The following is a 17169-nucleotide window of genomic DNA, read 5'->3' on the forward strand; positions in this document are numbered from 1 at the left end:
ATTTCGTAATTATTTTCTACACGGAAATGATTACCTTGAAAAAAATAATTCGAGCGTATATAACATATATAAGAGTCTAGGGATATGATCAATCAATAATAGTTACATGTCTACTTTTTTAAATCGATAAAAGATCAGAGCCTTGACGAAATAATTGTGTTTGTCATTATACTCTCATTGTATTATAAAATATATAAGGTCACTCTTGATTTCGTCGAATTTTTTCTTTTTTTTTGGACTATAATTGGAGTTTTTTTTCATTATTTTTGTTTATGTAATAAAAAAAAAATGCTAGAGAATCTATATTTATATAATTGTATATAAATTTTTGTTAGAAAAAATTTATTTTTGAGATTTGTATTTTTTTTTATATGGAGAAAAATATTTCTTTTCAAAATCAGTAGAATTCCTCTCTTGAGATTTATATTGAAAAATTTGTTTTCTTATCCACAGATGTTTTATATACTTTATTGTATTTTTTATTTTTATTTTTATATTTTATCTGGAGATTTCTCCCAGTAAGCAACATTTGCGAAGAGAAGAATTCGCCTCCACTTTGTATATTTGTTTTCTTTTTCTCAATAAAAGTGGACAGAACAAGTCTCTCACTATATTCACAAATTATAATAATATGACATTTAATTATCATATATTTGTTTTAATAAATTTTCAACAGCCATAGCTCCTTTTATAATCAATTTGCAAAGAACAATATTTTTTTCAAAAAAATTTTTTTTTTACATTTTATTAAATAATAATTATTATTAACAAAATTTTTATTAAATAAATTTACGTAAATTATTTGCAAAATTTTACTTTTTTTAAATCAAATAAAAATTATGAAAATGAAATTGTAAATTAATAATCTAAAATGATGAAGAGGCAAACGGATGTTGATGAATTTCAATCGAATATATGTACACGGTGTGATGTGGAGCAAATGAGAGCGGTACGATACGACACCATTGCACTGAATATTCATCAAGGTGAACTCGTTTCGTATTGAATTTGAATCACGTCCATAGAGAATCGCGCGAGATCGTTCCTCGTGCTTGACCACTTCCTGAAAACTTTTTTCCCCCCCTCCCCATTAAAATATGCGAGCAGTATTCATTAACATAGACTCAAGTTTCTCTCTGGAAAAAAAAAAAAAGAAAAAACTCTCATTCTTCAAAACATTAAACTTACGACAAATGTCAGTTTTCGATTTTTTTTTTAATTTTATTTTTTTTGTAACTAAATTTCTAAACTAAATAAAAAAAATTAATTACAAAATTAATAAATAAAATAAACAAATAAAAAAAAATAAAAATAATAAAATTAATAAAAAAAAATAAATAAATAAAAAACTGAATAAAAAAAATTAATTACAAAATTAATAAATAAAATAAACAAATAAAAAAAATAAAATTAATAAAAAAAATAAATAAATAAAAAACTGAATAAAAAAAATTAATTACAAAATTAATAAATAAAATAAACAAATAAAAATAATAAAATCATTTAATTCTTCAATTACTTTTCTTTCGTAAATTGTCTGTATCATACGGGAGCGTAATTTTCCGTAGTAAACTTGGACTTTTACGCGTTTACGTCGTGAGAATGGAATCTAATCTCGTATTTTGTACCTTTACGGCATTTTTTTTACCGTTTGTCGCTATAGATATAAAACGATAAGTGAAAAATGATAAGAGAATGATGATAGCATTTTGATGAATCCAGAAATCGATCATTTTTATTTTATTTTCGAATATATAGGAAATGCGTTAAAAAAAAAAACACGAAAATTAGAAAATTAATCCAGCCACTTGGTATTATGTATATTTTTTTTCAAAATATTTTAAAAACAGTTTTTAAAATATTCTGGAAGAAAAATAAAATTTACTTGAAATAGCAAAAGGTTTCACTAAAATAGCGAAAGATTTAACTGAAATAAATAAAACTTTTGCAAAACGTTTCGCTGTTTCAAATAAATTTTTTTTCGTTGCAAAATTTTGTTTTTAATTTTAATTTATTATTATTACACTGAAAAAAAATTTTATTTGATTCAAATACTCGATTACTTGATTATTATCAAATAAATATTTATTTGTATCAAATAATTATTATTTGAGTCAATTAAATATGGTATTTGTTTCAAATACAGAAATTATTGGTTCAAATATAATTTATTTAATTCAAAAAAAAAATTAATTGGTTCAAATAAATATTTATTTGATAATACTCAAGTAATTGAGTATTTGAATCAAATAATTTTTTTTTTCATTGTAATAATTTTATATTCTATAATAATTAATTTATTATACAGAATGTAATATTATTTTACACACAGTGATGGAAAAAATGAATTCAATAACATTTTTCTTTATTTTAAAAAGAAATCATAGTTTAATGTGTATAAAAAAATTAAAAAGTGAAATAAAAAAAAGTGGATTTATAAATATAAAAAATTAAAAAGAGAATGACGACGGAAGTGTAGGTGACAATTTGATGGATTTTTTTTTTAGTGAAGTTTTATTGTTATTAATAGAGTGTTGAAGAAAAGAAGAAAAAAAAATGCGAAACGGAGTTCAGTCACAACAAACGGCCGTGATGGCACCGCCACACCTGAATGGCTCAGCTCAGTTCATTTCCGGCGGATATGTCGGCTATTTGTCGCGACAATCTTGGGGTCAATATCAACCCCAACTTCACAGAAGTGGTGGAGGTAGGCCTTTGTCACATCCACCGCCGCCGCCTCCACCCTCAAAAAAAGATATGCAAAGACCCCTTTCAATGAATTTAAAAAGTTCATCACTTCCACCATCGAGAACTGGCTCACACAAAAGTGCAGCGCCATCGGTGAGTCTTCGTTATAAAAAAAACGATAATAAATTTATATATTTACTTTTTTTATAATATTTATTTTATTAAAAAATATGAGAAAAAGAAATTTATTAATTTAATAATTAACAAAATTACAAAATAAATTTTTTTTAAATATAAAAATTTTGTCTCAGGAGTGTAATAATATTTTTTTATTTGATTTAAATAAAAAGAAAAAAATTGTTTACTGCAAACTTTATTTAAAAGCGAAAAAAATTTATTTATGTGCAAATTTTATTTAAAACCGAATAAAATGTATTTAAACTAAACAAATAATTTATTTGAAACAAATATTTATTTGGCTCTGAGACAAATATTTTTTTTTTCTCTTGGATTTGTATTGGAAAAAAAAATTTCTGTTAAAAAAAAATAATTTTTTTATCATTCTATCACACACCTTTTTTCCATAATGAATTTTTTTTAAATTCCACCAAGAAATTATTAATAGTTCCCTCTTTTGAAATACTCATGATTATTCATATATAAATTCATCGCGATGAGCTGAGAACGAATGCATTTTTCCTTGGCGAATCTATATAGTCAAAGTCAAGAAGAGTACCGGTATAACAGGATCGAGAAAGACCGTAAGAGACTCGTCTTGCATTTAATTAAAATAAAAAAAAAAAAAAAAAAAGAGAGAAATTTTTTTTTTCTTTCTTTAATGTAAGATTGAACGCAAGGCCCACACAAGGACTTTTCATCCCATATTGATTGATATATATATATATATATATATATATATATATATATATATATATATATATATATATATATAATTATATGTGTGTAATTTTCTATAGAAAGTATTAAATTCTTTTTTCACACATATAATATATGTGAATGAGTCAGTCAATTTTTTATATTGATTATCGATGACGAAATTTTATATTATATAGAAAATTATTGATTTTTATAATTCAATTCCTATCCGAGATATTCTAGTTTTTATTTTTTTTTTTTAATTATATCTGCGCTTAAAAAAATTTTTTTCTGATTGAAATAATTGTTTACTTGACTATTTTTCAAATAAATAATTATTTATATCAAATAATAACAATAATAATTATAATAAGGTGATGAAAATAATAAAAAAATAATAAAAAAAATTATTATAATTATTATTAATATTATAATAATAATAATTAATTATTATTAATAATAATTTTTGGAGGCCTTTCATTATTATTTTAATATTATTAATTATTAATTTATTAATAAAAAATAATATTAATTAATTTATTAATTTCTTATTAATTTATTTTCATTATTATTATTATTGTTATTATTATTAATATGAATGTAATAATTATTATAATAATAATTGTATTATCAAATAATAATTTTTATTTCAATAATATTTGTTTAAAACTGCAATAATCGTAAAAATAGAATTTATTTGATTTAAATAAAAATTATTTGGTTCAAGTAAATATTTATACAATTGATATATTTATAATAGTCGCAATAATAATTGTTTTTCCAAATTGAATAAAATTGTTTTTCAGTTTATTTATTATAATTATAATTTTATGTCAAAAATCATGTATTTTTTTTCAATTTATGACGTTTTTTAATTTAGTTATTTGTAAGAAAAAAAATTTCTTTGGAGAAAATCACGAAAGTATAGTGTATAGAAGTGAATTTTTTTTTTTTTTTTTTTTTTTGAAAAGAACTAGTTTTATGGACCATTCAGTAATGACAACACGGCGGAAAGATAATCATAGATATGCCGACATTTTCTCAACAGAATAATCTGCTTTACAGATTTCATTGCGGTTGCAAATGATCATTATATTTGAATATCATTTACACAAACCTTTCACTAATATATTATATATTTTAATTTTCTCTCCTTATATTATAATTTCCCAACTTTATTATTTATAATTTATTTAATTTTTACAATTATTTTTTTTTATAACTTTCTAAGTAAAAAAAAGAAAAGAAAATTTTCACTAAAGTTTATAATTAATAGGAAAAATAAAATTTACTATTCCACCCCTTTCAAATTTTATTTTCATTATTTCTTTCAAATTGATTACAATATAAATGTAAATCAATAAGTAATGATAAATAATAAAAAAAAAATTAAAGTGAATGAATATTTGTATCAGTAATAATTAATGATAATGGGTTTATGTCGACTGTCAATACCCTTTATATCAGATAAGATAGGATATGTGTACTTTATATTATTATTATTATTATTATTACTATTTTTTAGTATAGAAAATTTAATTTATTAGCAGAGAAAAATATTTTTGATAATTATAATTTATTATTATTTTTATATTATAAAAAGAATAAATGTTATTTTATTTTATTTAAAAATCAAAAAAAAAAAATTTTTTATTGTAGATTAGAAGATTTTTGTATTTTATTTATTTAATAATATATAATTTATAAGCGAAAAAAAATTGTATAAAATTATTATTAAATTGGAAAATTTATTTATTTATTTTTTGTTATTTAGAAGGTGGACCCAGAACTAATATTCACAAAACAAGAACGAATTGGAAAGGGAAGTTTTGGCGAGGTATTCAAAGGAATCGATAATAGGACCCAACAAGTTGTTGCCATCAAAATCATCGATCTCGAGGAAGCTGAAGATGAAATCGAAGACATTCAACAGGAGATCATGGTCTTGTCACAATGTGACAGTCCGTTTGTTACCAAGTACTACGGATCTTACCTCAAGGTAATTTTTTTTTATTTTTATTACTATTATTTTTATTATTATGACTATTATTATTTTTTTGATTATTATTTTTTTATTATTTTTTTAATTATTTTTTAATTATTTTTTTTTATTATTTTTACTATATTATTTACTCATTTAATTATTTTTATAAAATCATTTTTTGTATCAATTATATTTTATTTTAAATTATTATTAATTTAAAAATTATTATCACTTTTTTTGCATTCTCATTAAAATGAAATTTTTATTTAATTGCGCTAAAAAATATTTCGCTTTGCATAAAATTATTTATACATTTTTTATATTTATATATAGCAGAGAAATAAGTATATAAAATTCATATATATATAGTAAAATCTTGTAGGAAAAAAAGAATTTCTTATATCCACAAGAAAGATTTAAAAAGGGATATCATTATAAAAAATTTAAAAAAGGTAAAAAATTATTTTTGCAAAAAAAAAAGAAAAATGTCACGTAAAGAGATTATGATTCCATACGGTTTGAACACTTTTATTTCTTCTGTTTCTTTCTCTTTTTTTTCTTTCTCTCTCTCGTCTTTACGAATCACTATATAACTCTGGTCTGTGAAGTTAACTCTTCTGCATGCGAATTATTTCGTTAGTATTCCCTTCGTCGTTTTACTGAACTATCGATCTTGCATGGCACTGCATATATATTTCTTGTTTCGTAAGCATTCAAGCTGGGAGAAAAAGAGAAATTAAAAAAAAAAAAAATCAAATAATACCTTTCTCTAAAGAATAAGACGATTTTTCAAATATTTTTTTCTTTTACAGTACCATATATAAATTTATTTATTTTTTTTTTTTAAATTTTCTTTCTAATATGACAAATGCTCCAAACGTTTTATCGCGAAATTGTATCTTTTCACGATTATTATTTATTGAATAGAAAATAATTTTTTTTAATTCGAAAAGTTTGATTTATTTTTTTTTAAAGAAAATTTCCCTTTCGTATAAAAATTCACTTTTTTTGTTATGGATATATTAATTAATAGGTATTTATTTTTTATTTTTTTTTAAAGAAAATTTCCCTTTCGTATAAAAATTAACTTTTTTTTGTTATGGATATATTAATTAATAGGTACTTTTTTTTTATTTATAGACGAAACTAGAAAAAAATTAGTTTAAAAATCAGAGCATGTTTTTCATTTAAAAGGAGAGAAAGTTAAAAAAAAAAAAAAAAAAAAAAAAAAAAAAAATAGAATGAAAATATAACAGTGATTTAACATGAAGTAATAAAGTAAAAAATCTCGATTGTTAATGAGGTTGAGGAATTTAATAATATACATATAACCTAGTTACGTTTTATTGAAAATTAATACAAACAAAGCGTATAAAGTGTGTGAGACTTTGACATCACTAAAAATAATCTTATTGATTTCATACTTGAGATACGACCAAAGAGGCTTAATTAAATCAACAAAAAATTTTGTTGTTTCAATTATAATAATTATACAATTTTCTAAAAAAAAAGTAACAAATTATTTTTAATTATTATTATTTTTTTTCACTATTTATTTTTTCATGAATACAAAATTATTATTGTTCTTTGAATATTGATTAGAGAAAATTGTAAAAATCATTTATGGGAATAATTTGTTCGCATTAGACGCGTAAAGGAACGATATAATTATTGTAATATACATATTTGGTAAATTGTATAGCGATCATAAAATTACATATATATATGTATATATAATTGTATGTTTAAATTCCATTTGTAGCATAACGAGTTGCAAAATAATAATAATATAAAAGGTTGATGTTCTCAATTTGAAAGGAGGGCAAGGATTAACATAAAAGCCACCTATAACAAAAGAAAATCATTGTTCGTTGTTGATGTTGTTGTTATAATCGTTGTTTCATTGACAATAACACACGACGAGACTTGACGCCTCTGTATTTTGCCTTTTTTTAAAAAAAAATCGTTTTTATTTCATCACAACGCGTAGGTGAAATAAATACACACCTTAAATGCATATTATTATTATATATCCTCCTGTGTTTAATATTAACTGTATTTAACAAATTTTGATTTTTGAATTTTATTTATTTAAAATTTATTTTAATATTAATTTCAATAAATGGAAATTTAATTATTATTAAAAATTAAAAATTAAAAATTAATTATTAAAAATTAAAAATTAAATTTTTTAATTAAAAAATGGTTAATAAAATTAAAAAATTAATTTTTTTGAAAATTATGTAATTAAAATTATGAAAAAAAATGTTTTTCTCGGTAATCAAGATGATAATGATAATTTATCGAATTTTTTTTTTTATTCGTATACGTAATATTTTTGATATATTTTTATTGATCTGATTTTATAATTAGCCAATTTAAATCGATATACAAAACAAGGAGAAAGACTAATTAATTTTCACGAATCAATGAATGCATCACATATAAATACGAGTCGCCTACAATAAAGTTACGAAATATTTCTGTTAAGTGAGAGTGCAAATTAATTTTCTTTTGGTAATTTTTAAATATATATTTTTTCCAAACGGCAATAATTTATTTATTTCTCTGCTATATTTATAAATAGAATTAATTTATTAAAAATTAAAAATAAAAATTAAAAATAAAAATTAGAAATAAAAAAAAGGAATACGATATTTTTATATAATTTTTATCGAAACTTTTTAATTATAAAATAATGAAGTAATTAGAAATTATTAATCGCTATTTTGATTGAATATAATAAATAATAATTATTATTTTATATAAAGTGAATTATTATTCAATTATGTAAAGTTCGTATTTTGCAAAAAAAAAATGGGATATTATATAATTTTAATTGAAATTTAAAATTATTTTTTGTAATTTTGCTGAAATTTGTTATTTTAATTAATAATTTTATGTTGAATTTTAATTATTCTAAAATCATAGTAGGAAATGTAAACTTTTTTTTTATTTCTTTGAGAAATTATTTGATAATTTTGTTAATAAATTTGTTTTCTTTAATTTGATCAACATTTTTTTTTTAAACTGATCGAATTTACAAATATGAACCAATTTTTGAAATCAATATTTTTCTCAATGACTATATAGACAGTAGTAATACAAGTAGTTTGAGTCAGTTGCTATATTTTTGTAGTTTCGAATACATGTGTCTGACTATAATTACTTATTCCACTAGTTTCTCTAAGTAACACTACACACGTTTCTCTATTATTATTTTTTGCAAATAATTTTTACTTTTTTTTTTTTTTGCTAAATTAAAAATTTTTTTTTAATTAGAGTACATTTTTTTAATTGCTCTTTTTTAAAAAAAAAAAATTTAACTGAAAAACTTATAATTAGAATACAATTATAATTAGAGAAAATTACAAAAGTTTGATAAATAAAAAACAAATTTTTAATAGCAATGAAATTATAATTTTACAGTTTGTTTTTTCATTTTTTTTTTTTTTTAAATAAAGGAAAAAGTGGTTTATTTATTTTTTTTAATCATTTGGTTGAGTCAAATAATCTTTTAAATTAATTAACAAAAATTGCGACTCCGCATTATTTCTTAGAATGATATTCTATGTATGTAATATTTACTATTATTAGCTAACCAATTTACTAATGGCGTTGTCCTATAATTTGCTGCCATAACCAAGAATAGACTTAATCACTTCCGTATAGTCTTGTTTTTTTTTTTATCTCAATTATACTCTTTTTTTCATTGAAGAGAAAATAATTTTTATTGAAATTTAATTCTAAAGAAAAATATTTTTTTTGTCAGATTTTTTTTGCCAGAATTTTTTTTTAAATAATTATTTTCAAAGAAATTTTTATTATTCAAACCATGAAAATGAAATCAGAAAAATTTATATTTTTTGTTACTAATTAAATATCAAATTTTTTTATATACAAAGTTTATCAAAGTTTTTTTTTATATAAATTCAATATTTTTTTTTTTTTTTTTTTTAATATATTGATTCCATTTGATGTGCTGCCACTTTTTTTCTTTTCTTTGGAAGAAATTCATTTTAAGCAACAAAAAAAAAAAGCTTATTCTTTAGTGACTTTATATCATTAGTAAAATATGAATTGGCATATAGATTGATGCATCGTTAAAGAAGTTTTTAGCTAAAGTGCTCTTAAGAATCTTCATCCTGTTAGCACTTTCGACCGTTTGAATCTTTTATGAACACATTTTTCAAACTTATTGAAAAATTCACTTATATACTTTCATATCAAATGAATCAACTTTTATATAATGCAACCCCTCTCAAGTTTTTCACTTTTGTGACAAAAACGCATTTTTTTTTATTTTCAAGGTTTTTTTTATCATTAAAATTTACAATTTCTTTTTTATAGGATATTTTTTATTTTATAAACTTTACAATTAATTTTTTCTTTGAATTATATTTATTGAGATTTTTTTTATTTGAATTTGTAAATTTTGATAGAATAAAATTTACAAACAAAACTAATTAATAATAATATAATTTTCTAAAATTATGAAAATTGTAATTTTTTAATTTTATTTTTGAGTTACAATTTTTAAGGTTTTGTAAAACAATTTTAAAGTGCACATGAGTGTCCTTGAATTATACTTGACAAACTCATAGACGAACCCTTTTAATATTTTTTTTTTTTTCGGGAAATGTTAAAACGCAACATGAAAGTGAAAAAAAAGACGCATTATATAGGGGCTGCTTTAAGCAAGACTAAACTTTGGGGAAGAGTTTACAAACCTTAAGAGGGTGGATACGTCTGAGTTGAATGAACCCCCAATGGCTCTCAAATTATCCACCTACGCACTAACTCCATAGACGAAAAAAAAATTTTTTCCCCCAAAAAAAACAATGAAATAGCAAAAAAAAAATTGAATTTAATAACAATAATACAAATATTTCGAATGTAATTAATTTTTCCGACATTTTTTAGAATAAAAAATTAATTATTTATTTTTTTGAAAAATTACATTTTAGAGAAACAATTTAATTAATTTATTATTTATTTTTCAGGGAACGAAACTATGGATTATTATGGAATATTTGGGGGGAGGCTCCGCCTTGGACTTGATGAAAGCAGGTAGTTTCGAGGAAATGCACATTGCAGTCATCCTGAGGGAGGTTCTTAAAGGCTTAGACTACCTTCACAGTGAACGAAAGCTGCATCGTGATATTAAAGGTAAATTTTTTTTTTTTTAATTTTCCTCGTTCATTAATTAAATTTTCGTATTTTTTTTTCAACAAACAAAAAAAAAATTTAATCATAGATTTGAGATAACACTAATCCTTTATTAATTTAAAAAATTGTATTAATTTGACGAGACGCCATGTTATAAAAAAATTGAGAAATCTACTTTGACATTTTACCAATTTTTACATTTGCCAAAATTCGTAAATAAAAAAAAGAAAATTAATTTTCCCCTATCCACTAACATCTGAATTGTGAATTTTTTTGATTAATTTTAGTAATCGGTATAAATATAGAATAACAAATTTTATTGAAAAGAAAAATTGAAAAATAATTTTCAGTTTAATAATGATATTATTTTTTTTTCAGCGGCCAATGTTCTATTAAGTGAAATGGGCGATGTGAAATTAGCAGATTTTGGTGTTGCCGGTCAATTGACGAATACGACGAGCAAACGAAATACTTTTGTTGGCACACCATTTTGGATGGCACCTGAAGTTATTAAACAATCGGCATATGATTCCAAGGTAATTGCAAATAAAATTTCTTTTTTTTTTTTTGCTAAAAATGTAAAATATTTTTTTAATGACACTTTCTTTTTTGATGAAAGAAAAATTAATTTTATATTTTTCTTTTTCAGGCTGACATTTGGTCTCTAGGTATTACGGCTATTGAATTAGCAAAAGGTGAACCTCCAAATAGTGAACTTCATCCTATGAGAGTTCTCTTCCTTATACCTAAAAATAATCCACCTCAACTTACTGGAAACTACACGAAGCAATTTAAAGAATTTGTCGAGGCTTGCCTTAATAAAGATCCTGAAAATGTAGGTTTTTTTTTAAAATAATAATAATAAATTCCAATTCAAAAATTTAGTTTGAATATTAGAAAAGTTAAAAATTTGTATGTGAATTCAATTTTTATTACAAATCAATTGAAATTTTATATAATATTTGTTAAATTATTTATTGCAAAGAATAATTTTGTAAATTTTGAATTGACAGAGGCCAACGGCGAAAGAATTACTTAAGTTCCAGTTTATCAGAAAAGCAAAGAAGAACTCGTACCTGATTGACCTGATTGACAGGTACAAGAAATGGAAGTTGCAGCACAGCGAGGAATCGGAAACAGAGAGTGAGAATTCAGACTCGTGAGTATCGACGTTAGTTATATTCTTCAAATACCGTTTTGTTTTAAAAATTCTAGTTTTTCTTTTCAAAAAAAAAAAAAAAAACGAAACAATTTTTTGTTAAAAGCAAACATTCAATTCAACATAACTAACAGGTTTGACAGTATTTTTTCAATATTTTTAAAATATTAATTTCATCTTTAAATATTTGTAGAATTTTGTCAAAAAGAAACTTTATGTGTAGAATTTAAAAAATTCATTGTCATTATTTTATGCTATTATTTTGCATGAACATTTTTATCGGTAATAGGATTTAAAAAATATTATGAATTCAGTTTTATTTAACAATTTTGTAATTATTTTATTTTTTTTTTTTAGCGAGGAATCGAAACAAGATAGTGATATGAATGAACCTTGGATAATGACAGTAAAGGGTCCTCATGGTGTGAAAGGTTCATCAGTACCAATAATGCCATTAGTAGAAGAACAACAACCTGCTTTAACACATTCATCAAATCATAAATCTTCGAATCACAATTTACAGGGGAAACCACACGTGAATGGAGCATCCAGGTCGCCACCGAAAGAATCATCATTGAATCATCATAAAAATGATTCTCGTGATGGTCAAATTAAAGACTCGCCGGTAATAAAGATTGTTGATATTTTAGAATAAGAAATTACAGGACAAATTTTTTATTTAATTATAAAAATTATAATTTCCATTTTTATAATTTGTTAGATGCGGCCTCATGAAGCGGCACCACCACCTCCCGAGGATCTTCAGAAATATTTAGAAATTCGAAAAATCCGCGAGTCACAAGTTTTAATGATGGACGCAAAGGAAGCACGCGAAATTCGTGAGAGCAGAGAACGGACAGACAGTGGTATGGACAGAGAACGTGATCGAGGTGAACGAGTGAGTAATACGCGCGAAAAGAGAAATAGCAAACCGGAAGTGCCTGTTGTACCGCTTGTTGACCATCGGTCTGGAGAAGAAAAACAAAGGCCACGAAGTTCTCAGGATTTAAAGCATCCCCGTGTTCTGACAACAGTTATTGTACCACTTCTTTCAGAGGTAAATTTTTAAAGAAGGTAGAAAATAAACCTTTTTTTTTAATTTAAAAATGCTGTATTTTCCGGAAAATTATTATTTTTTCAATTGTCTTTCGTTCATTAAATAATGGAGAAAATAATTTTTACAGTTACAGAGAAAGCATCAGTATTCGTCAAGAGATAATGGCGAGAGTGGCAATTCTGTTGGTAGAAATGGTGGAGCGATCGATGAACTTAGAGGAGCTTTCGAATTGGCAGAGCGTACATCGCCTGGAATGAGCGAAGCTCTCGTCAGAGAACTCCTTAAGGCATTACTTCCGGCCAATCATTCCGATAGTCGCTTATCTGTGCTTATGGAAAAAGTTATTTTAAGGTATGTCTATAACAAAAAATTTCAAAATACTCTCACGAATTATTTTAAATTTATAATTGATTTTATTATATATATTTTTTTTTTTCAGGGATTCGTAGGGACGCGAGAGAGCGAGGATTCGCCGAAGATTGTGGTCCGAGAACATCTTAACGTTATAAAAAAAAAAAGTTAGTTTAGAAATCCCCCATTTTTTAAAATTTTAATTGCCACTATTTTGAAAAGCGAATATGCTATCGATACCTGGGCTTTTATTAAATTCCACAAAAAAAAAATTGTGACCAAAAAAGCGCATTAAAAATATTATCAGCTTCAAATTAAATTAGCAGTTTCTTACTGCTAATTGCGGTAAATTATCTGCTAATTAGTATTTACCTGCTAATCGGGGTAAATTAATGGCTAATTAGTGTTTTATCAACTAATTAGTAAATTTAACTGCTAATTAGTGTTTATCTACTAATTGGTAAAAATTACCTACTAATTATTAAATCTGCCTGATAATTAGCATTTACCTGCTAATTAGTAGACTTTACGAAGCAAAAAAGAAAAAAAAAAAAAAATGGTTACAAATAGTGTCATATATAATATATTATATATAATATACAAGTCAACGTTTGACTTTAATTGAATAGTCCAACTTTTTTGAATCGCTTTGGAAACATTACAAATAATAACTGCACTGAAAAACTTGACAATAAGAAACGTTTGAAAACAATGTTTTTGTCGAAGGCAAAAAAAAAAAAAGAACAATAGTCAAAATGCTGTGTGGAAAAAAAAGGAAATTAAAGAAGAAGGAAAAACTGATGAAAAACTTGGGCCTGCATGAAATCCAAAGAAGATTCTTCAATACCGAATTGTTTTTTCGGTCAAATGTTTTAGCGCAGTACGAAGAGATCTATTTAATCATAATTCCTGCCGACCTGTAGAGGATTGCAAAAAGAAAAAAAAAAAATCAATTTTCAAGGTATTTAGAAACTTTTTTTTTTTTTATTATTTTATTATTGAATTCTTATATTTTTCTCTTGAAATAATTTAACAATTTTTATTCAAATTTTTGTACTTTCTAATATTGTTTTTGAACTATTTCTTATCAAGTAAATTTATCTCAAGAAAAAAATAATTTGACGAAATTATTTCGGTGAAATAAGTGAAAAAAAAATAAATAAATAAATGAAGAAATTTTTCTTTTGAAAATGTATATTTTTGAAAAATTTATTTTTAAATAAATAAAATTAAGTTTTAAATGTGAAATTCTTCTTTGAAAAAAATTTCTAAAAGAAGATTTAAAAAAAAATTCTTTTTAATTTAAAGTTAGAAAAGAATTTCCAATGAAAATTTTTTTTTGAAATTTGAAAGAAGAATAATGGAATAACAATTATTGTGAAATATTTCACAAATATTAAATTGGTTTTTGTTTTAAATTTGTGAAAAATTTCTTCATTTTCTCTTAATTTTCTTTTCGTATTATAAAAAAAAAAAAAATGTTTTTGTGCCACAAAAAAGTCTTTGCAGTGTGTGATAAAAAATAAAATTTGCATAACTTGTGGTATTCTAAAGACGTATTCGCAGCGATTATTTTTTTTTTAAGTGGCATTATTCGCCGCATGATAACCGACAAAAAAAAAAAAGAATTAAATTAAAAGTGCTTAAAAGAAAAAAAAAAGTAGGTGTCATCTTGTTAACTTGTATTAAGTAGTGAACATTCCGGATTATAAGAAATTCGCGAAGAAAAAAGAGAAAAAGAAAAAAAAATGTAACCTCATTGCCAGAGGTTGTGTACATATGTATGTAGCTCAATAAGATAGATTTATTGTTTTAATCGTCGACGTACCTGCGAAAAAAAAATCGCTTCAAAGAATCACAATGATTCTTTTCTCTTTGTTATATTGAAATTTTCGGTTTACGAATTCCTCATTTCCCCTTTTCTTTAAAAAAAGGTTTTTGAAATTATTTCCAAATGAATTAACATTCTATTATATCTTCATTATTTTTTTTCTACAAAAAAAAAAATAAATTCCTGTGAAAAAAAATTATTTTCACACAAAACATTCTTTTACTATACAATTTCTTTATTATAAATTTCATATTTATTTGATTTTCCATCCTTTCTCTAAAAATATCTTCGTCAAACCGAAGACAATTATTAAATATTTTCTTGAAATTGTTGAGTCGTTTTTGTGGGACGCCGACATTTAATCCACATTGTTTGTAAACTAATGTATTTGATAATATATATATATATATATATATATAAAAAAAAATGCTAAATAGTAAAAATTTACGTTAGAGCGATAGGGTGCGTGTGAGAGAGTACTAATAAAGGTTGTAAAAAAAAATATGAAGTTAAAATATTGAACCGAGGTATTTAAGTAATGTTAATTATATTATATCTGTTTTGTTTTTCTTTTTTGTCCTATTTTGTTTGTATCGCACGAGAATGTGATATATATTATATATATAAAATGAACGAGTGAGGTTTTTTTTTTTAATTATTTTTATTTCTTTTCTTTTTTTTTAAAGAAAAAGAAATAGTAAGAGATATGAAGCAGTGAAAAAATAGCATTAATTTAAATAGTATTAATTAGTGACAAATTAATACAGTCATTCATATATAGATATATACAACAAAACTTCAACAAAATATTTAACGTAATAATACATATTGTAATTACGTTTTTTATTAAAGTCATAATTTTATTTCTTAAACATTTTCTATTTATCAAGGCATCGTGAAAAATATAAAGCCACTTATTTAAATAATTGAAATTGAAAAAAATAATTACATAAAGTATCTTTAGTAAATTTTTTTCAAAAAAAAATTCTTTTCATAAGGAAAAAAAAAAAAACAATTGTATATTTTACTATAATTATTAACCTTTTTTTCAAATTGACGAAAAAAGACGAACTTCAAGAGAATAGAAGTAATAATATAGAAAAAAAAAAATAATTGAAAAATTTAGGAAAAATGTTGAAGTATTTCTTTTCATTGTTCGTTGAATCATTTTTATTATTACATATAATAATTAATATGTTACCTTTGTTTTCCATCGTTCAGAAGACTTGAATTAGTTGAATAATTCTAATTTAATATTTTGCGTGGCCATCCTTTTATAATTTTTTCTTGTTTCTCGATTTTTTTTAAGAAAATTGGTTTTTTTTTTAAATAATATATTTATGTTCGCACTGAACAATTATTGACCTTCCTTTCTTTGTATTACATCGCAAGTTGTTTTTTATTAAAAAAAATTTTTTTGGTGAATTTTTTAAGTTCCATTACTTAAAAAAAAGAAAAGAAAAGGAAGGCGCGAGAGTGAAATAAATAAATAGATGAAAAAAAAAAAAAAATAGCCGTGCCAGATTCGAGCCGGATCATATTGTGTCCTATTGTATTTCGCATACTTTTTGTACCATACTCGTAGCTTTATCGAAACGTTATAAACATCGCGATAACAAATATCGATATGTAGAATACATATAGGTATAAATATATTTTTTGTATTTTGATTCTACCTTGGCTGCGTTGAAATGTATTATATTGATTGTATGTGGCATGCTGAGGGCGTGTACAAATATTAAATATATAATAAATAATTAATAAAACATAATTATGACTGATTCTTGAATTAAATTAATTCATTAAAAATTTATTGAGAGCAGCAATTTTTATTTCTTTTTTTTTTTTTTTGTTATTTGCTATTTTACTTTTGGGGAAAATTTTTTTAAATTTTGATATAAAATTGAAAGTAATTTTTTTTTCTAATGAATTAATTTAATTACAGAATTAATTTTTAATTAGTTTTAAGTTTTGAAATTAATATTTTGTAATTTCTTTTTTTTCATTCTATAGGAGTAATAATAATTCCTTAATTGTTTAGTAATTAGCTTTTC

At 22.9% G+C, this 17169-nt stretch overlaps 1 protein-coding gene across 5 annotated transcripts in view; it reads left to right on the forward strand.

Moving 5' to 3' along the window:
• Positions 1-16886, forward strand: part of LOC127283222 (serine/threonine-protein kinase 25) — a 37419-nt gene extending 20533 nt beyond the window's left edge. For 4 of the 5 annotated variants that reach the window (XM_051307945.1, XM_051307943.1, XM_051307944.1 and 1 more), the window contains 9 exons: positions 5339-5563; positions 10552-10717; positions 11096-11253; positions 11367-11552; positions 11731-11876; positions 12234-12501; positions 12598-12933; positions 13061-13284; positions 13373-16886. In XM_051307945.1, coding sequence (XP_051163902.1) covers positions 5339-5563; positions 10552-10717; positions 11096-11253; positions 11367-11552; positions 11731-11876; positions 12234-12501; positions 12598-12933; positions 13061-13284; positions 13373-13382 — 1719 coding nt within the window. In that variant the 3' untranslated portion in view covers positions 13383-16886. Of the gene's footprint in view, positions 1-2382; positions 2842-5338; positions 5564-10551; positions 10718-11095; positions 11254-11366; positions 11553-11730; positions 11877-12233; positions 12502-12597; positions 12934-13060; positions 13285-13372 lie in introns of those variants that run through there. The other variant, XM_051307941.1, reaches the window with a different exon arrangement.
• Positions 16887-17169: the final 283 nt, after the last annotated feature.

Source organism: Leptopilina boulardi, unplaced genomic scaffold (assembly GCF_019393585.1).
Source record: "Leptopilina boulardi isolate dan_hultmark-lab unplaced genomic scaffold, ZJU_Lbou_2.1 LbouV2_31, whole genome shotgun sequence".
NCBI classification, from domain to species: Eukaryota; Metazoa; Arthropoda; class Insecta; order Hymenoptera; family Figitidae; genus Leptopilina; species Leptopilina boulardi.